We start from the raw sequence: 17,829 nt of genomic DNA, 5'->3' as shown, positions 1-17,829 counted from the left end.
AAAAGGGAGGAGCTGTGCGCCGGCCGTCGCTGTCTAGCATGCGTAATCATGCGAACAGCAATTAAACTTCGCAGTTCAATATCTCGGAGTACGCACGCGCCAGAAGAATTCTGCCAAATGAAACTGCGTCGAAACAAGATTGCGCCTAACTTTTCAATGCAAACATGCGTCTGCATCCACTAAAAAGTTAATTATCCAATCTTAGTTAATTAACCTACCGACATCAATAATAACCACCAAATTCTGTGTACCCCTGTGCGCGAAACCTCACTGTAGAGGTGGTCCTTCTGTAAATCTAAGCACCTAATTTTAAAAGACGTGTGGACTTATTCTGATTCCCCTGTATATGGCTGCCGCCATAAAAGGATATCTGTAGAGTCCGAATATGCTCAGAGTTATCAACGAACTAATACCCGCCTAGTTTTACGGTGACGCGACGCACCTACATTTATAGCTAGAAAATTTAGGCAGAAAACGTAGCCAATTGCCGATGCTAACGACATTCGCCGGCAAAGTTATTTCCTCGATTTTGTTTAGAATTACCCATGACATTACGCGCTCCCGCAAGTAGGGATGTGGACTTTTTCGCTTCAGAGGGTGTGCGGTCGACCGAAATGTAAGTCGCCGTTCCGCTAAGAGTCCATTTGACACTTGCTTTACCACGTATTTCTATCTGGAGGCCATGCCCCGCCGTGTGCTCTGGCTTGTTGGAGGACGAGGACACGCTTTGCCGTACGCGCAACAAATGACGCATCGAAGGCAAGAACGTGTACCTAGGCTGGAATACATTGTAAACAATTGGCAACAGGTGTACCACCACTTAAGGTAACAAACAGTGTAGCTACCTAATTACGGGGTTCGAAGGAGCAAATCATTAACTCGATGAAGAGACACAATAAGAACATTTGGGGACGAAGAGCGACTTCGCTAGACAGGAGCGATCGGAAGACTATGGGAGACGCCATTGTACTGCAACTAACGCCTGTATGATGATGATGATGGTGGTGGTGGTGGTGATGATGATGATGATTCTACAGTTGCGTGTTGAATTTATCTATCCATTAACGAATCAATCAGCCCGCCTGTTCCCCCGTCCGTTCATCCATCCCTGGAGGGGTTTTTTTTTTCGTTATTGATGCACGCAATATGGATAAATAAAGTTTGGGCGATAAAAGGCACGAGACAGAATTTTTTTTTAAAGTTGCCTTCCTGTATCTTGCGGGCAAATAAATCCCATATGCGACTTAATGCCACTCGCGCCGTAGCTGACACCACCTAGCGGAGGAGAGAGAGAAAAAAAGCACGTTATGAGAGGCATAGCAGTAACTAAGCCTCACACTCTAGCCACTGAGCCTGGATACAGAAAACCGCTTTGCGTCGGCAAGAAATCGCACAGACTTATTCTTTTGTTACGTCTGCGATAAAAGCGTCGCAAAGAGAATACGATTAGAAAAATCGAGACAGATAGAAAGAAACACATTGCCATTTCCCGAAAGTGTCAGTTCGGGGTAGTGATCCCGGAGTTTCAATTCTCTACGGTCGGTATTCCCAGTTGACATGGCCGCACTCCGCCAAACGAAGCCAAAAAAGTAAAAAAAAAAAAGAGAAATAGAGATGAAAATGGCGTGAGTAAGGTAAAGCTGAGGGCGCAAAACGGCTGATGACAAAGCCCCCGGAGCTCAATATCGAATGATACTGCCGGCACAGGGCAAGACGCGGACACCGCTCGTCGACTGCTACCCCGGTGCACTGGAAGCGTCGGGTCCTAGTGAAGGAAAGGGGGAGGCCGTAGTTGGGTCGCTGAAGAAGGGGAGGGCGTCTGTGCAAATGCACTGCGGGGCGCCTCGACGAGGCGCTAGTCCCGATTCCCGGTAACCCCCTACCAACCTCCTTTCCCCGTGCCCTGCCAGCAGGGTGTGCACTGCGCCTGCGGGTCATTAAACAAAACTTTTTTAATTAGAACTTGCAACGCGTCCCGAGCAAATATTGGCCCGTCTTCCCTCTCCGTGTTCCCTCTCGAACGTCTCCGCCCGCTGGGTGACGCAGAAGCGAGAAGAGCCTCATGGCTTTCGGGACTGACTTCGTCACAACGGCACAGAGGAAGTGGCACCCAACGGACGGGTCCCAAATAAAAGAAACGCAGACGAGAAGTCACTGTGAGGCTGGGCGCCAGTACGAATTGTATGTGGCCCATATAGCTGCCCAAGCGGAGCCTTGTAGCTGCTTAACGTTGCTGCAACACAACGCCACTTTTTCAGTTGCGTTTGCCGCAATCGTTGAAAACCGTTACCCCTACGAACTCGACAATAAGACATCCCACTCGCTATTATAACGGCGCGTTCACTACACAAGGCGCTCGCGCGCACATTCTCGCACATGCGCGCGCACACACACGCATGCACCTACACGGACACACGTACGCGGACACATTTATTCTTCCAAACGAAGGAATGTTTAAAGAAAATATTCGGGGATAAATTCTTGTACTTTGGGGGCAGTCATCGAGGAAGCTTATGTTTTGTGATAGCAACTTTTGGGAATGTCTCCGAAAGCTGTGATCGGCCACACAATTATTCTAACGAAGTTATTTGCGGTAAGAGTGAAAAAAAAAAATCTTTAAAGTATCATCCATCGATGTTGCGCACTTCAGGTTTCTAGGTTTCATGTCTCAGCGTGTGTGCGGTTTTAGAACAGCCAAGCTACCCACTAGGAAGTATTGAAAGGCTGGCAGAGTGAGTAACCAAATCCTCCGCAACCTACTCTGCTGATCCGCTTTGATAACCAGCCACACGTGCTTGCAACCATGCATTGCACAGCAATACTGCTGCAAAGGTTCCACGTGTGAGCCTGCTCAAGGCTTGAAACCTGACAGTCAGTGCATTTCATACCTACCTTAGTAATATTACTGACCATATAAGCGCCTGAGCAGCCACCGCTAGTCTCGATTACTCGATTATAATAGTCGCTTGATGACCGACCATGCTGCAACCACCGCGCAACCTATAGCGTTACGACAAAGCTTTGGCTTTGGTTTCACGCGTAAAACAGCCTAATGAACTCCACCGCGGTTAGAGTACCTAAAGCCGCAAAAAGCCGCTGATAAAAAATAGACTGTGAAGCAATTAAAGTACAAATAGGGTCACCTAGTTGCATCCAATTTGCTGCCAAAGATGAAATTTCATACAACTAGGTCGAGCTCTTCATACTGAGTTGACAGCCCAATTTTGTCCACACAACTGGCTGTTGCACAAGAACGTAACATTGTCATTCCACCGAGGTCTTGTGTTCTGCTACCTTTCTATGCTGCAGTGCTGATCTGTTCTGGTGTAGCCATCCTCGGTGCAAAAAGTATACGCCACCGCGAAATACTGCTTGCGTAGAATGTAAAACACTCACGCGCGCACGCACGCTCGCACGCGCACATACGAACCCGCGAGCATGCACGCAAGCATGCCACTTTCAGGCCTCCTCACGTTTATACAAATATAGGGATCTTAACGAAACCCAGTGCAAAATTTAACTCTTTTGCCTTTAATCCCGATTTAGTTACGTCGAGGTTTTGTTGTACAATAACAAGCACTCAGGAGACTAGGAGACAGACCCGTTCAAAAATAACCGACTTCACTCGATGTGCAAGCACCGCTTCAATTTTGCTTTTATTCTGCGTGATTTCGTCCGGGGAATGTCTTTACTGCTTTCGAAATCTACGTAGCTTTTAGTTTCCCTAAAGGCCCTTTACTTCATGTCCCCTTTCTCCCCTTCCCAACCCTCTTCTCCCCCAACCTCCCCTTCCTTATGAAGACTTGTTTTAAGAAAATCCCCTAGTGGAAAATGCGGCAATAAAAAGAAAACTTGTTAAGAGGGTCAAGGCAAAAAATGAGGCAGCGCGAGCGTATCGAGTGAAAGTTCCCGAAATTATTTTCTCAAATATCACCTGCCGCTGACGTCCATGGCAAGCAATTTCCTGCGGCGGGCGCGCTCGAGACATTATTATTTCTTAGGGATATGTGAAAACGCGGGACGACCTAGTTGGAAAAGCGCAGTGTACGCATAGGAGAGATCGAAACAAAAGTGATAAGAAGAAACGCGTGGAGATACAGGACGGAACATCCGGGCGAAGGAGCAAGAATGTCCGCCAAAACTGCCGGCCGCTTCCTAGAGTTCGGGGGGGGGGGGGGGGGGGAGAGAGGAAAATATTGGCTAATCTGCTACCATACTTTTCAAAAGCCACTACAAGCCAAGGCGATACCGTCTCGCAGCCAGAAAGGAAAGGGATAGCGAGAAAAAGGAAAGGTATAAAAAAAACGCAGCCCAAAAACGCACACGCCTTTTGGAGAGGAGGAACGGGTGAGCTTACAATTACGTGAACGCGCCACCGCGACTTCGAGGTGCGCATATGGGGTTCCACTTAATTTCGCTTTGTACACATGTGCAAGAACGTTTCCAACTCTCTCCCTTTCAAGCCAAGTAGACTTCTTTATTTTTCGGCCTACTCGAGTCTGCACTCATCGCGCGCTATCGATTTCTACTCGTCCACCGCAAGACGTGAAAAAAGAGAAAGGTGGGGGGGGGGAGAGAGAGAGAGATGACACCCTTGCGAAGCCCGCAGTATTCGCCAGAAACGACGACCACTGGCACCACGACAGGGAAATTGGGTCGGTCCTTGAAGAGGGGAGGAGAAGGAAAGCCTCTTCCGGGGACGAAAACAAAAAAACATACGCAAGGGTAGGCGTACGGAATACGAGCCCGCGGGTAAATTAGTATTTCAATTAGCTGCTGCCACAGGTCGCCTTACGCTGCGCCCCGTTCGCGCTACCGAAGTCGTAAAATCGTTAACGTTAGCGCGGCGCCGGGATGTAGCACTGCGCTCTGCTTCCTGTTTTTCCACAAAAGAACAACAGGCGAAAAAGGATGAAGACGAGAATTGGAAGGATCGCGAGGATGCTTAAGAGGCAGAGAAAGGAGTAGAGGTGTACGTGAAGTGGCATCGGCCGTGCCTAGAAATAAGGGGGTGATGAGATGAAGCTGCTATTTTCTGTTTATCCCCGGTGAAGTTATTCTTAGCGGAAATGTTGTACATGCCGCAAGTTGGCCGTTGGAGGTAAAAAATACCACGAAAAGCCGAGCAATCGTGAGTTCGTGCCTCGCGGGGACCGCCGAGCGTTCCCGGCACGCGCAGTAGCTTTAGCAAAAAAAAAAAAAAAAAGACTGGCAGAAACCTCGAAGAGCCAGAAAATGGCGAGCCCTAGGGCGTGCCTCGCGGCGACCGACGAGTCTCCGGCTCACGCGGCGGCTTAGAAAAAAAAAAAAAAAAAAAAACTCCAGTGCTGTCGTCAAGCGCTACCGCGCATCTAAAAAAACAAAACTCCAGCGCTAATGCTAAAGATGAAAAGACGCCCTTCTTGGGAGAGGTCACCGCGGCTGCCGCTATCTCTAGAAACCATTATGGATAATTGAAGACATGGCTACGAGTGTGCCAATACTTCCCGAGACGACTTACAAATCCCGCCACCGCTGCCTCGAGTCGATCATGAAGAGCTGGCGGAAGTCTAAAATGCTGACGATGACTTTGCATCTACCACTCGCCGCGAAGAAGACGACGACCTCCACGATGCATAGGACGACGATTACTAGCCCCGCAACTATGGAAATAAACAATGATATACTGAAACAACCATGTGCCCGGCAATGCTCACCTCCAAGAGTTTCGTCATTCAAATCTTGCACGCTAGCAAGCAAGCTTCCCTGAACCTTTTAGCTGCCTGTGTACACCTTTGCTCCCTCCGTGTTCACCCGAGCGACACGCTCAAGTATGCGGTGTTTTATGCATTCACCTTACGCGCACCTTACTTCCGCGATCCCCTCGGGGATGCGCAACTAGCGAAAGGATGTTAACTAGCGAATGGAGCAACGGTGGCACGCCTCGAAACGTTTACAGCCAATTGTACGAAAATTTAAAAAAAGGTATTTTACTTTTTTCTTTAACGAATTACCGCGTGCAAATTGCGATAACTGACAGCCTGATTGAATAAGCGATCATTCGAGGAAGCTGGCATTCCCGGCCTAGCGCGAAGAGCATTTATTAATTAGAAAGGGCTAGGCAACTCTGTAGCCGAGAATCTGACGCCGTTGTCAACGTGGACAAGAAATGGCGCACAAAATGGATGACTTCGCAAAAAGATGAAAGTAAAGTAATTGATCACAAGGACAAAGAATAATAGGGCTAGTTGTATACTTGGGGTCTACTTCGGCGTAGTAACATTTTAACACAGGTTACCTCGACGGCCACTTGGATCAAAATTCAAAAGTTGGAAATTCGCTTGGAGGTAGGCTAAAAGAAATGACGTCTGCGCCATTTATGCGATGAGGGGGACATGGCATACCAATGTTTCCCCATTATTGTCAATCATACAATTGCCGTAAATGCCCTCCAATGCAATGTCTACAGTATACTTCCTCTTGGAAAAACAGGCGAAAAATTAGGGTTATGGGACTTATCCCCACCCGCCCGTGCCGGGTGATTTTGGCGTGATAGCGGCCATGCCATTGTCAAAGGCTTTGAGCATGAGTGAAAAAAATATCGAAGCTTCTTCCTTAAAGGAGCCATGAGAGAAAATACAACTTCGTTTAATTTGAAAGAACAAGGATTCAGTATCTCACTCAGCTCCATTACAGCCACAAAATATTTTTTTAACGAAAAAAAAAGCAAGAAGTATTTAAAAACTTTCAAATTTTGCGCCACAGTGACGTGTTATGAGGAAGAATGACGTCATGCGGGCCAACAATAAAACATAATTTTCAGTGCTTTAACTGCACGTTAGCATTCAAGTGATGCGGTCAAATAGAACTAGAGGTCCCATTACAGACGTCCAGTCATGTGTCGTCGCGACAGGTGAGTTAGGCGGCCGCCAATCGCACAAACAAGGTTCCGTGACATCATATAAAAGTTGCGGGAAATTGGCTAGGGGGTCGCGACTGCTTCACACGTTTTCTTTTATATCTCCGTTATTTGTTCGAAGATTCCGATGATATTGGTATCATTGTTATCGGGACTAAGCAGTCTTTCTAATAAACCCAACTTGTATTTTGTCTTCATGGCTCTTAAGAGAAATGGCTGAAACGCGAATCTTTCCTCCAAGCAACCTGAGTCAAAGTCAAAGTTCAAAAATCCAAACTGCTTCGACCGTGTGGGAATGGCGCAATCAGATAGACGTCGGCTTCATAACGCGACAGACCCAGGTTTGATTCCAACCACGGACAGCGCATCAAAAAACGATAGTCTTTCTAGAACTATTTAAACCCGCAAACGTTCGTCCGTCGGTCTGAGTGTCTGTCCCTCGATTCAGCTTTCATGTCAGTAGTTAAAAAAATATTGAATAAGTTTATGTAGGCAAAACTTTTCCGAACCATTAAATCAGAAAACGTACTTCATACTTGTCAACATGGTTGAGCGAAAAGAAAACATTACGCATGTATAAGGCACAATATTAATAAACAAACAGTATCCGTGGCGGTGTTTTGTTAAGTGAAAAAGAAATGTGTGCTTTATATGTGTGATAGCAAATAAAAAAATACGCTTTCGAGACAATATTTACACCCAAAAATACAATAAGACCGCGTGGACGTCGTGTCGGTGTTTCAAGATCAACAGTAACCAAAGGTTCCAGTAGATGCGACGAGCCATGGAACGCGGGAAAATTAAATTGTCTCAAGCGAACCTCCTCTTTTCATACGAAGGTGTTTTATTCCGGGATACACGAAGATTTCACTTATGTCATACACGTCACGGAAATGACGCCAGTACAATGAAGCAAGCGGCATGTAAAAAGTGCACCCCTGCATACAGGGTCATATTGCGGGGAAGCAACCTTTAGTAATAAAGAGTACGTTACACTTACGGTTGTTCGTTTTAGGGTTTTATATTTCAACACAAAATTATTTTACGCCGGGATACACCAAGATTTCACTGACGTCATATTCGTCACGGAAATGACGCCAGGACACCTTTGCCGAAGCGACCCGCCAGCAGGACGTCGCTCGCCAAGCACACCCACAAGACAGCCGCCGACCCGCAAATCGTGCTCAGCTGCAGATTTCGCTGCACATTTCACTTTCGTGTTTTACCGATTCCTATGACAGAGGAATCAACCACGGTTTTTTTCCCTCTTCCGGTTTCCTACGGCATTTTAGGGGTGAGCTTGAATTTTGTTATTTCTACCTTGGGAGGAGCGAAAAAGGAGTTGAAGGGCACGGCAGGTCGGCGGGGGAAAGGAGAGAGGCAACCGAGACGGCAGAAGACTATCGTCTTTCGGCGACATTTGCGGCGAAGTGCGCTGATACTAGGCCAATTTGTTTAATGCGGTGCTTGATCTGCCTTTGCTTATCATTGTTATCGTTTTCTGAAGCCCATTTAGTAAAGTTGGCTTTTTTTGCAGCGCGTTTTGGTGCGACATCGAACGCCATCACTAAGGCATAGAAAGCTTTGCCTTAAAATTAAACGCTATGTCTAAATACTAAATAGTCCCAGAACCGGTAATTAGGTTTTGCTATTCAATTTTCACCACAAGTTTACACTTTAGTTTATGTATCCTTAGACATATTGACGTTCTTGGGCCAGAAATAAATAGGGAGTGTTTTGAAGAGGAGGAAATAGGTAACTAATTGGCCCTGTTAAGACGATCCGGATAATCACCTGCCACTAACTATGCCTACGTGTGTGCACCAAGGCGATGTGAAACTGTCTTTTCATTTCGCCTCCAAAAACGACTTTAAGGTGTAACAACACTTTAAAACTAGGAATTTTATTTCTTCCGTGATACAGGACTAAACAGAAGGCTACAGGTTAGACTAGATAGCCTTGGCCTTTCTTAAGCTGGTGTTGTTTACTTAGTAGTTATCATATTTTGCATTCATGTTATTTCATCTCTTCCCTCAACAAGTTTAATGAGCGGTCACCGAGGAGTAAGTTATCGTGGAAACGTGTTGTCTCTCAAACGATCGAGTTTCTAATAAGAGTTATAAAAGTATATTCAAACTAAATCGGATACGGCAATCTCCTTCCACATTAAGTACACAAGTCTAGGACAAAATTTCAAGTCTATGTCTTCAGCTCGAAGGGGATAGGACGAAAATTTATCGTAGGCGCACGCTGGAGCATATATGGGAAATGTATGCGGGCCCACAGCTAATTGCGCGGCAAAACGAGCGTGGATTTGCATCACGAGACGTCAGTCCCATTCCACATCGTAAGGAAGACGTCCCGCCTATCTAGAAATTTCTGACGTGGAGATTCGCGCATTGTCAATAGCCAACCGCCGCATATTCACTCAAAAGCGGCATACATACGACATAATCTCGTGTTTAAAATCCCCATAAGGCGAAGGCTGCGGCCACAGCTGCCATAAAGACTGGTGCCTATTTTGTGAGTTTATATAGTGGCAGGAGAAGGTTAAAAAAAAGAAGGCGAAACGGCAGCGCAAAGTATTGTACCCGGGGACGAAGTTTCCCGTAAAAACTTAGCGCTGAGCAAACGGCGGAGTTGGGTGCTCCAATGAACGCGTGCGGCGGCGGCGGCGGCGGCGGCGTCGCTGTTGGCAAGTGCTTTTGGGGAGAGACGAAAGTCGCGAGTTCTGTTGACTTCCCAAGTCTTAGGCAAATACGGCCCGCAGGACTTGGTCCGCGCCGCTATTGTGCGGGCCGCGCGTCTAATAAGGCTCCTTTCTCTGTCCGCTGGACTTGCACAATAGACTTCGGCCGTCGGCGCCGCGCCGGAAAAAATACGTAGCTGTCTTTTTTTTTTTTTTTTTTTTGCAGGCTAATTAGGCATCAGGTTAGAAGCCTTTAGTTATCACGTTGTTCCTTCTTATCGCTGTTTAGTGCCCTCGATGCCTCTTTCCTATGCTCACGCCGAAGGAATAAGTGACATTTAAATTGGCTCGCAGTCTTCAACTGCGCCCTTCATATAGCAGTTTTAGTCCCCTTCAGACGTAGGAATAAACACGCGGGGGTCTATAATTAGTGCGGCTTGTCGGGGCAATCTCCGAATTAATTTCGTCGTACCACGGCTCATTGCGCAGCCGCGAAAAGCTGCGAGTGTACACAGGTAGTCTATCCACAAAAGTGATTCTTTATAGGCAAAATAAAAAATAGTATACCTAGAAACAAAAGTTTGTACCAGAAATGTCCTTGTCAGTCTTCGAAGCTACACCTGTGTAGCGCAGAATTTTCTTAAATATAGCCTGTTGTCCCAGTCAAGTGTTGACGCTGGCACTTATACAAACAGGAAATGCCGCCAGCTAAATAGAGAACACGAGGCGCAGCGATGCCGGCGCCGAAGGAGCAAAGCCACTTCAATATTTTACTTATATAGGCTCAGTTAGCGAGAAGGAATGAACATATATCGCGTATGATAGATTTTCGATCATAATCACAATAAAGATTTTTACTCCGAATTAATCGAGAACCTAATGATTTATATATTTATTCCCCCAACAAAAATCGTCAGTAATACATTCGGAACTGATTATCTAGTCAATCAGTAAATCAAACAAACAAACAAATAATCAATCAATAAATCAATCCATAAATTAATCAGCCATTTTTCACTAATAAAAGACTCTTCCTATTCAAATATCCGAAAGCCAGCTCATCATTTTTCCCAACTTGTCACGTGAACACTTAAGACATTGTGCCTGTGCATTGAAGTTTATAGCCTCCAGACTCCGCCTCACAGCAACTCTGCGCCGGCTACATGGCTTAAAAACACAACTGCACGACGTATCTGAACCTTGGACGTACCCTAAACGCTCTTCTTACGTATCCTGGAGGTACAGGACTGCACCAGGCGGGATACTCGCAAGGCAATTATGTTTGGTTATGTTTGGTATAAGTAAAAAATTACGCATGCAGGTAGCATACTGTAGAAAGAAAGAGGAATATACTTTATTGGAGCCATAAAATGACTTCGGGTTATCATCTTGCGCTGGTCCCTACGTTCGGGGTCCCATCGGTCTTGCAGGCCTCATCCGCTAAGAATACTAGCTGGTGGTGACCCTCCGCGTCCGAGGCCCTGATGACCGTCTTAGGGTTCGGGATGGCGTTTATCAAAACTGCTTCGTGTACAAGTTCGCCGGCTATTTAGAAAGCTAAGGTGATCACCATGATCATCCCCATCCCGTTGTTTCTTGCGAGTTCACCTTAAAACTCAGTTGCTTCTTCCATACACAACCACAGTAGAGAACGTTCCCGGGCAAGTATCACCAGCGGTATTAAAGGGCCCCTTCTCCCTCACCCTGGTTCGCGCTTTTCCTGGGTAAACCTAACTGCACAAACCCAAAGGGTACTGCAGAATGACATAAATGCGCGTCCACTTACCGACTTCCTTGAGATGATCAAGCACTGCGTCTTCCTCTCCAACGTCGTCTTGATTGCCCGAGCGCATATTGCCGCGTTGCTGCTGCCGCTGCTGTTGCTGCTGCTTCTGCTGGCGCATGATGATCCGACGCACATTCTCCTCCTGCAAAGAACGCGCAGCGCCAGACTGCGGTTGAGCGAACCGAGCGAAGTACAGAATTCACCGTGCTATACCCCGCGCGTGGGCTATTATAAGGAACATTACACAGTTTCCGTTGAATCGAGTACCGTAAAGCTATGTGCACACTAGCGTCGGACTTGCGTGCCGCACTGCCGACGGCTGCCAGCGGCTTCGCGCCGCAGCCTTCACCCGCAGCGCGGCGCGACGCCGCTGGCGTCCGTCGGCAGGGCGGCACAGCAAGTTCGACGCTAGCGTGCACGTACGTTTATGCCGTTGACTCGGCACAGGTTTTGCCACTGCGGCTTTAGGTACGCTCGTTGCCGTCATGACTCGCCGCAGTGGTTCAGCGGCTATGACATTTCGCTGCTACGCACAGGCTACGGATACGGTTCTGGTCCACGGTGGCTGCTTCTGGCGTGGAGGTGGAGTGCATAAAACAACACCCGGTAAGTGCGTGATTTTGGCGCTTCCTAAAGATCCCCTAGTGGTCTAAATAAATCCGCAGCTCTCCCCAGCGATGCCCATACGAATTTTGGCAACCCTCCCTCTTCCCTCTTCGACTACACACGAAAAAGTCAAGTATTGGGGACTTCACGCGCCGAAGCTACGCCTGGCATATGAGGAGCGCCGTATTAAGTAGACACCCTGAAGCCACAAAACGACCCTATAGCACCCCTCCGCGGAGGATTCACGGAGATGAATAATGACACGTCTGCTTTTCGTGAACAAAAAGACGTACTCTTACACCGTCATGAAGTGGTTTTTAAGGCCATAGACAGCCATGTTCTAAGATGTGAACGAGTGGTTCGTGTACCTTGCGTGGCCTGGAATCACTAGCCATTGTTCGCCGGAGCATGTCCAAAGTCACGCAGTGCTGAGAAGATTCGTGCAACGAGAGATTCTGACTGATTAATAATTCGTGAGGGTCCTAAACAGGGAGCTCATAAGATCTAGCTTTTTTTAAGCGAAGCTGTCTTAACCCGGTTTTCCGGGGAGCTGCTGCTGCCACTGCTGGAATTCTTGACGAATTAGCCGCTGGCTTTTATCTCCCACCAGACAACCCTGGACTGCTCGGGTCGCACCCAAGGAGCCGAAAGACCGACTCGCGGTAGAGGGAGAAGCGAGGAAGTTACGTCAGATAATGCGTGCGTCCCCGCACTGCGCGCGAGGGGCCGGCGAGGAAAGCAGCTAGCGCAACAGCGCCCGCGGAGGACCCATTTCCTGCGTGCATCACGATCTCTGCGCCTGGAGCTGGTGGCGCCTTCACCAGGAAAATTGAGGCGTTCAACGTTACTCAGTGCGTCTGATATTTATTTAAAAACTCGCCACTGTTCACCATTCTCAACATTTCTACGTCATTTCTTCGGTGGCATGGCATGCCGTGTCTGTCTGCTCCCACAATTTGCGAAAACAAGAGCGATGGTTGCTAGAAAAAATCCAACAAAAAAGCCAATGCAAAAAACACCCCCTGCCTCGCATTTAAATCAGGAGCTCACTGAACATCACAAAGCGGTTTTATTGACCTAAGTGAATAACTGTTAAATCCTTATCTTGCATATCCATCTCACAACTTGTTTTTACCATCGACACAAGCGAAAAAAGGAGATTGAAGCCCCTAATGCCACGACGATTAGAGACATTTCGGGTATATATATAGCCTTGTACCTTCGACGAGTATACTTGTCCCAACAGAGCGACAGACAGAAAGGAGAAAATTAAACCGGAAAACCAACGGCACAAAAAAGAGATCACTGTTAAAAGCTGCCACTCAGCTGTTTCGTCCCAATACGCGCTCTGGGGTCGCTCACAATGGAGGTAAAAGAAGCGCCGTTCCTGCAGAGCATTTCTTTTTTGCTGTTAGCACAGGCATCTGGGCACTTAGACGTGCATAACACACGAATCCTCAGTAAACTCAAGGAGTTCACTAATCGGATTACAGAAGAGCAAAGTCAGAGATATAATGGGTAAAAAAGAGAAAGGATTGCCCTTCATCCGCCGAGAATGAGCTCCCATCTCCTTTCGTTTCGCGTAATGCTCCATGCGCCACTGCTTGGGCAACTATTTCCCAAGAGAGACATGAAGTTGGGTTATCTCCTGATTTTTTACCGAATACGACTGGCTGAATCCATCGACTGACGTAACAATCTCGCCCTGATTGCTGGTCAACCGGTACGCTGGGGATTTCGAGCAAAAAGGGAGGGAGTGCGTGCGCTGAAAGCAGCTCCTCTCACAAGAACGCAGGCGTGTCAAGTGGAAGGCAAGGAAGGTGCCATGTTCAGTACAGCACACATAGCTTTTGAAGCCCTTTTGTAGCAAGGCTGCTAAGATACGGTCGCTTTAATTAGCATGAAAATAACTAGCTGTTACTCAAAAAAAAAAATCTTGCTATGCAGTTTCGATATCCCGACGCGTTGGTACTGATAAATGTGAATTGGCACTTTCTTTATTTCGGCAGCATTCGCTAGCCGAACCCTCACCATCTTCCACCATTTTCTTAACGGCTGTAAGCCAGCGACCTGACAACTCGAAGTCACTTTTCCCGTTAGTAATTTCACGGCTTTTCTATAGACGGTTCCAGTTCTGCAGCATTGGAGGCCTGGGCCCTCTTTTCCACAGCAGATGTCACCAGTTTCCCAGGTAGCCGCTTTTTTGCGTGTTCGTTGCTTAATTTATGCCTCCTAAGTAGACGGCGCCGACTGTCCTGACCGGAAGAGATGGCGTCACTTTCTGCGGCTGATACGGCCAGTCACGCAGGCAGTGCAGAAGCTCTAAAGCCGGCACGGTCAGAGGAAGATGCAGCGCCTGAATGTTGAGGCTTTGAGTATCCTGAACGATACCTGTCGTTACAGGAAGGGCCCTAAAATGTTTTCCAAAGAAGTTGGGAGAACCACAGATATGAAGCCAGCGGCACGGGAGACTAATTTAACGCGTTTGGTTGGATACGATAACAATACATCCCACATTTGCACGGAAGCCTCACGGTATATATGGCGTTTGTACGCTATTCCTGAACAGGGAGGGCCTTTGATACTCCTCCCACATAAATGGTTCGGTTGAAAGGAACGTGCATCTCGCGTAGCGAGAAGTGTCATCCCCACCAACCGAAATGGCGCGGTGGCGGCGGCTTACATTTTCCAGCGATGTCTCCGAGGAGTCGGGCTCATGGTAGAAGTAGGTGGGGCCGGGCTTCTTGGTGTCGTAGCGCATGGGCCTCCGGAAGGCTGGGTCTTGCCGCAGTCCTATGTCGAGTAGCTCGTTCCCCTCATACGCCGCGTCTGTCGGGTAGAGCGTCTCCTTGGGGAACTCCATCCAGCCTCCTGGCGCAGAGAGAGGATGGAAAGAAAGTTGAGCGTTACTTAATTTTTCAGAGTATTTGGTTAAAACGTTTAATATTATGACCGCTGTGTATTCATACATACGCAAACGTTCTCACGCTCTTTCTCCCCCTCCAGCCCGTCTTGACAACAGTAGGAAGCAACTATCCCAACATGATCCATATTGAGGACCGAGATACTCACCTCGCGTGTTCACACACCCTTTCGTGAGCAAAGTGACCATGATCTCGCTCTTTGCGAGGGACGCTCACGAGTCATCCTGCGTTACTGCCCAGTAACTTGCAAGAGTTATTGCATACGTGGAGTAACTTCCCTTAAGGCCCATGTAAAAAAAAAGCGACCCCTGCCCCGCTCCCTTCGTTCTGAAAACTGCGGTCTCCCGATCGGTGTTTGAACCAGCAGACAAGGCGCCTGAATACTTAACACAATACGGAATCCCTTAACACTCTAGCACGACCGAAATGGCGTGCTTGTTATTGCAAGAAAAGTTTCGTAATACTGAATACAAGTTTCCAAGAATGTTTATCCAGCGGATGCACATTTCTTTTTTTTTTCCTGTAAATGTCAGGGCTATAGAGAATGAACAGACCGCTGCATTATGGGGCAGATGAGGTGTGCAGGAGCCCCATAAACCATGGCGGGTTCGCAGGGTTTCGCGTCTGGTGTCCATTAAAGGAGTAAGATGACGTGCCGCTCCCCCTTAAAGGAGCTGGCACGTGAGCCCTTTTTCTCTTGAGCTTTCTCTTCAGCATTCCTCAATTTGAAATAACCGCGTCATGATGACGAAGTGTCGGGATGTACGGGACGGCGGACGGCAAATGTTTGCTTGGCGCCTGGCGCAGATCACATTCCACGATTAAGATGAAAAACTAAGGTGCTCCGAACAGCGTTATCAGGTATAAAGGGCCAGTTACAACGCTTAGGTTCGCCCTATGTTACGAAGATAAACGCCCTTGTTTTTTAAGGGATAGCTTGCTCATCTAGCCCACTAATACCGTAAAAGGAAAGTTGATAAACGTAGTGGTAAAAAAAAAGAACCCAGCTAGGATGCACAAGAATGCGGCCTATGTCTATGTGAGGTCGACTATGTGAGCCATGTCTATGTGAGGTCGACGTCTAACAGCTGCTGCTTCTTACGGTCCCTTCAATACTCGACTGTACGAGGTCCTGATCTTCGGGCAACTTTAAGCGTACCGGTGTCACTGAGCCGGGCGCAAATTACAGTGGGGATTCCGAGAGATGATCTCGAATCCGAATGCGAGAGAATTGCGTAAGACTACTCTCGTTCTACGACACGGTAGGAGCAGCTTATATCCCATCTGCTTACGTGCTCTTCCCTTCTCACCATCATCCCTCTTCTTCCCTTTGAGAGCTCTCTCCTTGAGTGCTGCATCCGCTGTTCTGCACGATCCAGTTTCATTAAACGCAAACTATGCTCTTTCACTTTTCCTCCACCCCATTTTCAGCTCCTCCAGCCCCTCACTCCTTGTGTTCTTTCTCTACCCACGATATTTATCCCCACTGCCTGCTCTCGATTTTGCCGAGAACAGATGAACCGGGTAAACTACAGGTTGCTTCCCTGCTGTACTATACTATCGCCCTAAACACTTCTCGCGACCGTAATGATAGTTTCTACACGCCGCGGTAGTTCAGTGGCTAGGGGGTCGTGCTGCAGTGCCCATGAACGTGGGTTCGGTCCTGGCCGCGGCGGTCATTTTTCAGACGGAGGCCGAAAACAAAAGCGCCTGTTTGTCGACCTTTCGGTGGGCGTTAAAAATCCCCAGGTTGTCAAAATTAGGCCTGAGCCCTCCACTATGGCACTCCTCATTGTTCAGGCGTAGCTGCAACGCACAGCAACAGCAATAATATGAAAAGTAAAATAATGATAGTTTGTTTATCGCGGTAGCCACCTACCTGCCCCGTACCACTAGACACCGTAATACCTCCGAGCTTCGCCTCAAGAACACTCTTACTGCGGCAGTGCACCCTTTACAGGAAAACAGCAACAGATTATTTATTTATTTATTTATTTATTTATTTATTTATTTATTTATTTATTTATTTATTTATTTATTTATTTATTTATTTATTATTGTTAGATGGCGCAAATACAACGACAAATCTCTGAACATCCTCACGGACTCGAAAAGAGCCATTCTAAACTTAGTGGCAGGCAGAGTCCACAAGTCCGCGCAGACGATTCTCCCTGCAACCATGGAGCACAAACACACCATCATCTGGTGTCCCGGTCACGAGGGGCTAGACGGAAACAAAAAGGCCGATGAGGCAGTGAGGTTCTTCGCGTACCGCGCCGCATCAGAGCACTCGTAGTCATCCCCCTCCTGAAACCCGCCAAGAACGTCTCCCCAGGCTTCGCATCAGCAGGCAGAAATTCCCCTCCTCACACAAAAACCTCAATACCTACGAAAGCCAAAGATTAAGTAAATTCAAACAAGCACGTTTATACACAGGTCTACACATGCTTTAATGATACCTTAGGCTACAGAAGAACACTGTAACAAATGTGGAGAGGTAGCAAATCTCTTCCACGCCTCCCAGTGATGCCCGATGATATGTCCCCACGAGAACATCGACGAACCCAAGGGACTAGAGACATGGGAGGGAGCCCTGGCCAACTACGCCCTCGAAGAGCGAAGATCGGGGCAACTGACACTGGGGCCCTGGAAAGAAGGCTCCGCTCAGTTTCCTAACCCCACCTTCCCCTTCCCTCCTCACATCAACAAAGTTTACCGACCGACCCACCGACCCACCGACCGACAAACCGACCCGACGTGTCAACAGCGTGCTGGCCACGTATGCGAGTCAATGGGAGGCGAGCAGCGGGGGGAGCAACACTACCACAAGCGACAATCGATGGCGCTGCATGCGAATGATAGCACAAGCTGTACTTTATCAACGTAAGTGGCCCCGGTAGGGCGCGCTGAATATGACAGGCGCGCT

At 47.8% G+C, this 17,829-nt stretch overlaps 1 protein-coding gene across 1 annotated transcript in view; it reads right to left on the bottom strand.

Annotated features, from left to right (window-relative positions):
* The window catches only part of Ia-2 (tyrosine phosphatase IA-2), a gene marked incomplete in the record, with an annotated part of 628,737 nt that overhangs the window by 422,728 nt on the left and 188,180 nt on the right, over positions 1 to 17,829 (bottom strand). The window contains 2 exon segments of the mRNA XM_077698486.1: positions 11,374 to 11,515; positions 14,663 to 14,850. Coding sequence (XP_077554612.1) covers positions 11,374 to 11,515; positions 14,663 to 14,850 — 330 coding nt within the window.

The sequence above is a fragment of the Haemaphysalis longicornis genome, unplaced genomic scaffold (assembly GCF_048455015.1).
Source record: "Haemaphysalis longicornis isolate Haplotype H1 unplaced genomic scaffold, Haemaphysalis longicornis Haplotype H1 scaffold_2, whole genome shotgun sequence".
NCBI lineage: Eukaryota > Metazoa > Arthropoda > Arachnida > Ixodida > Ixodidae > Haemaphysalis > Haemaphysalis longicornis.
Note: the sequence above shows the minus strand (reverse complement) of the source record. Positions and strands in the feature narration are given on the sequence as shown.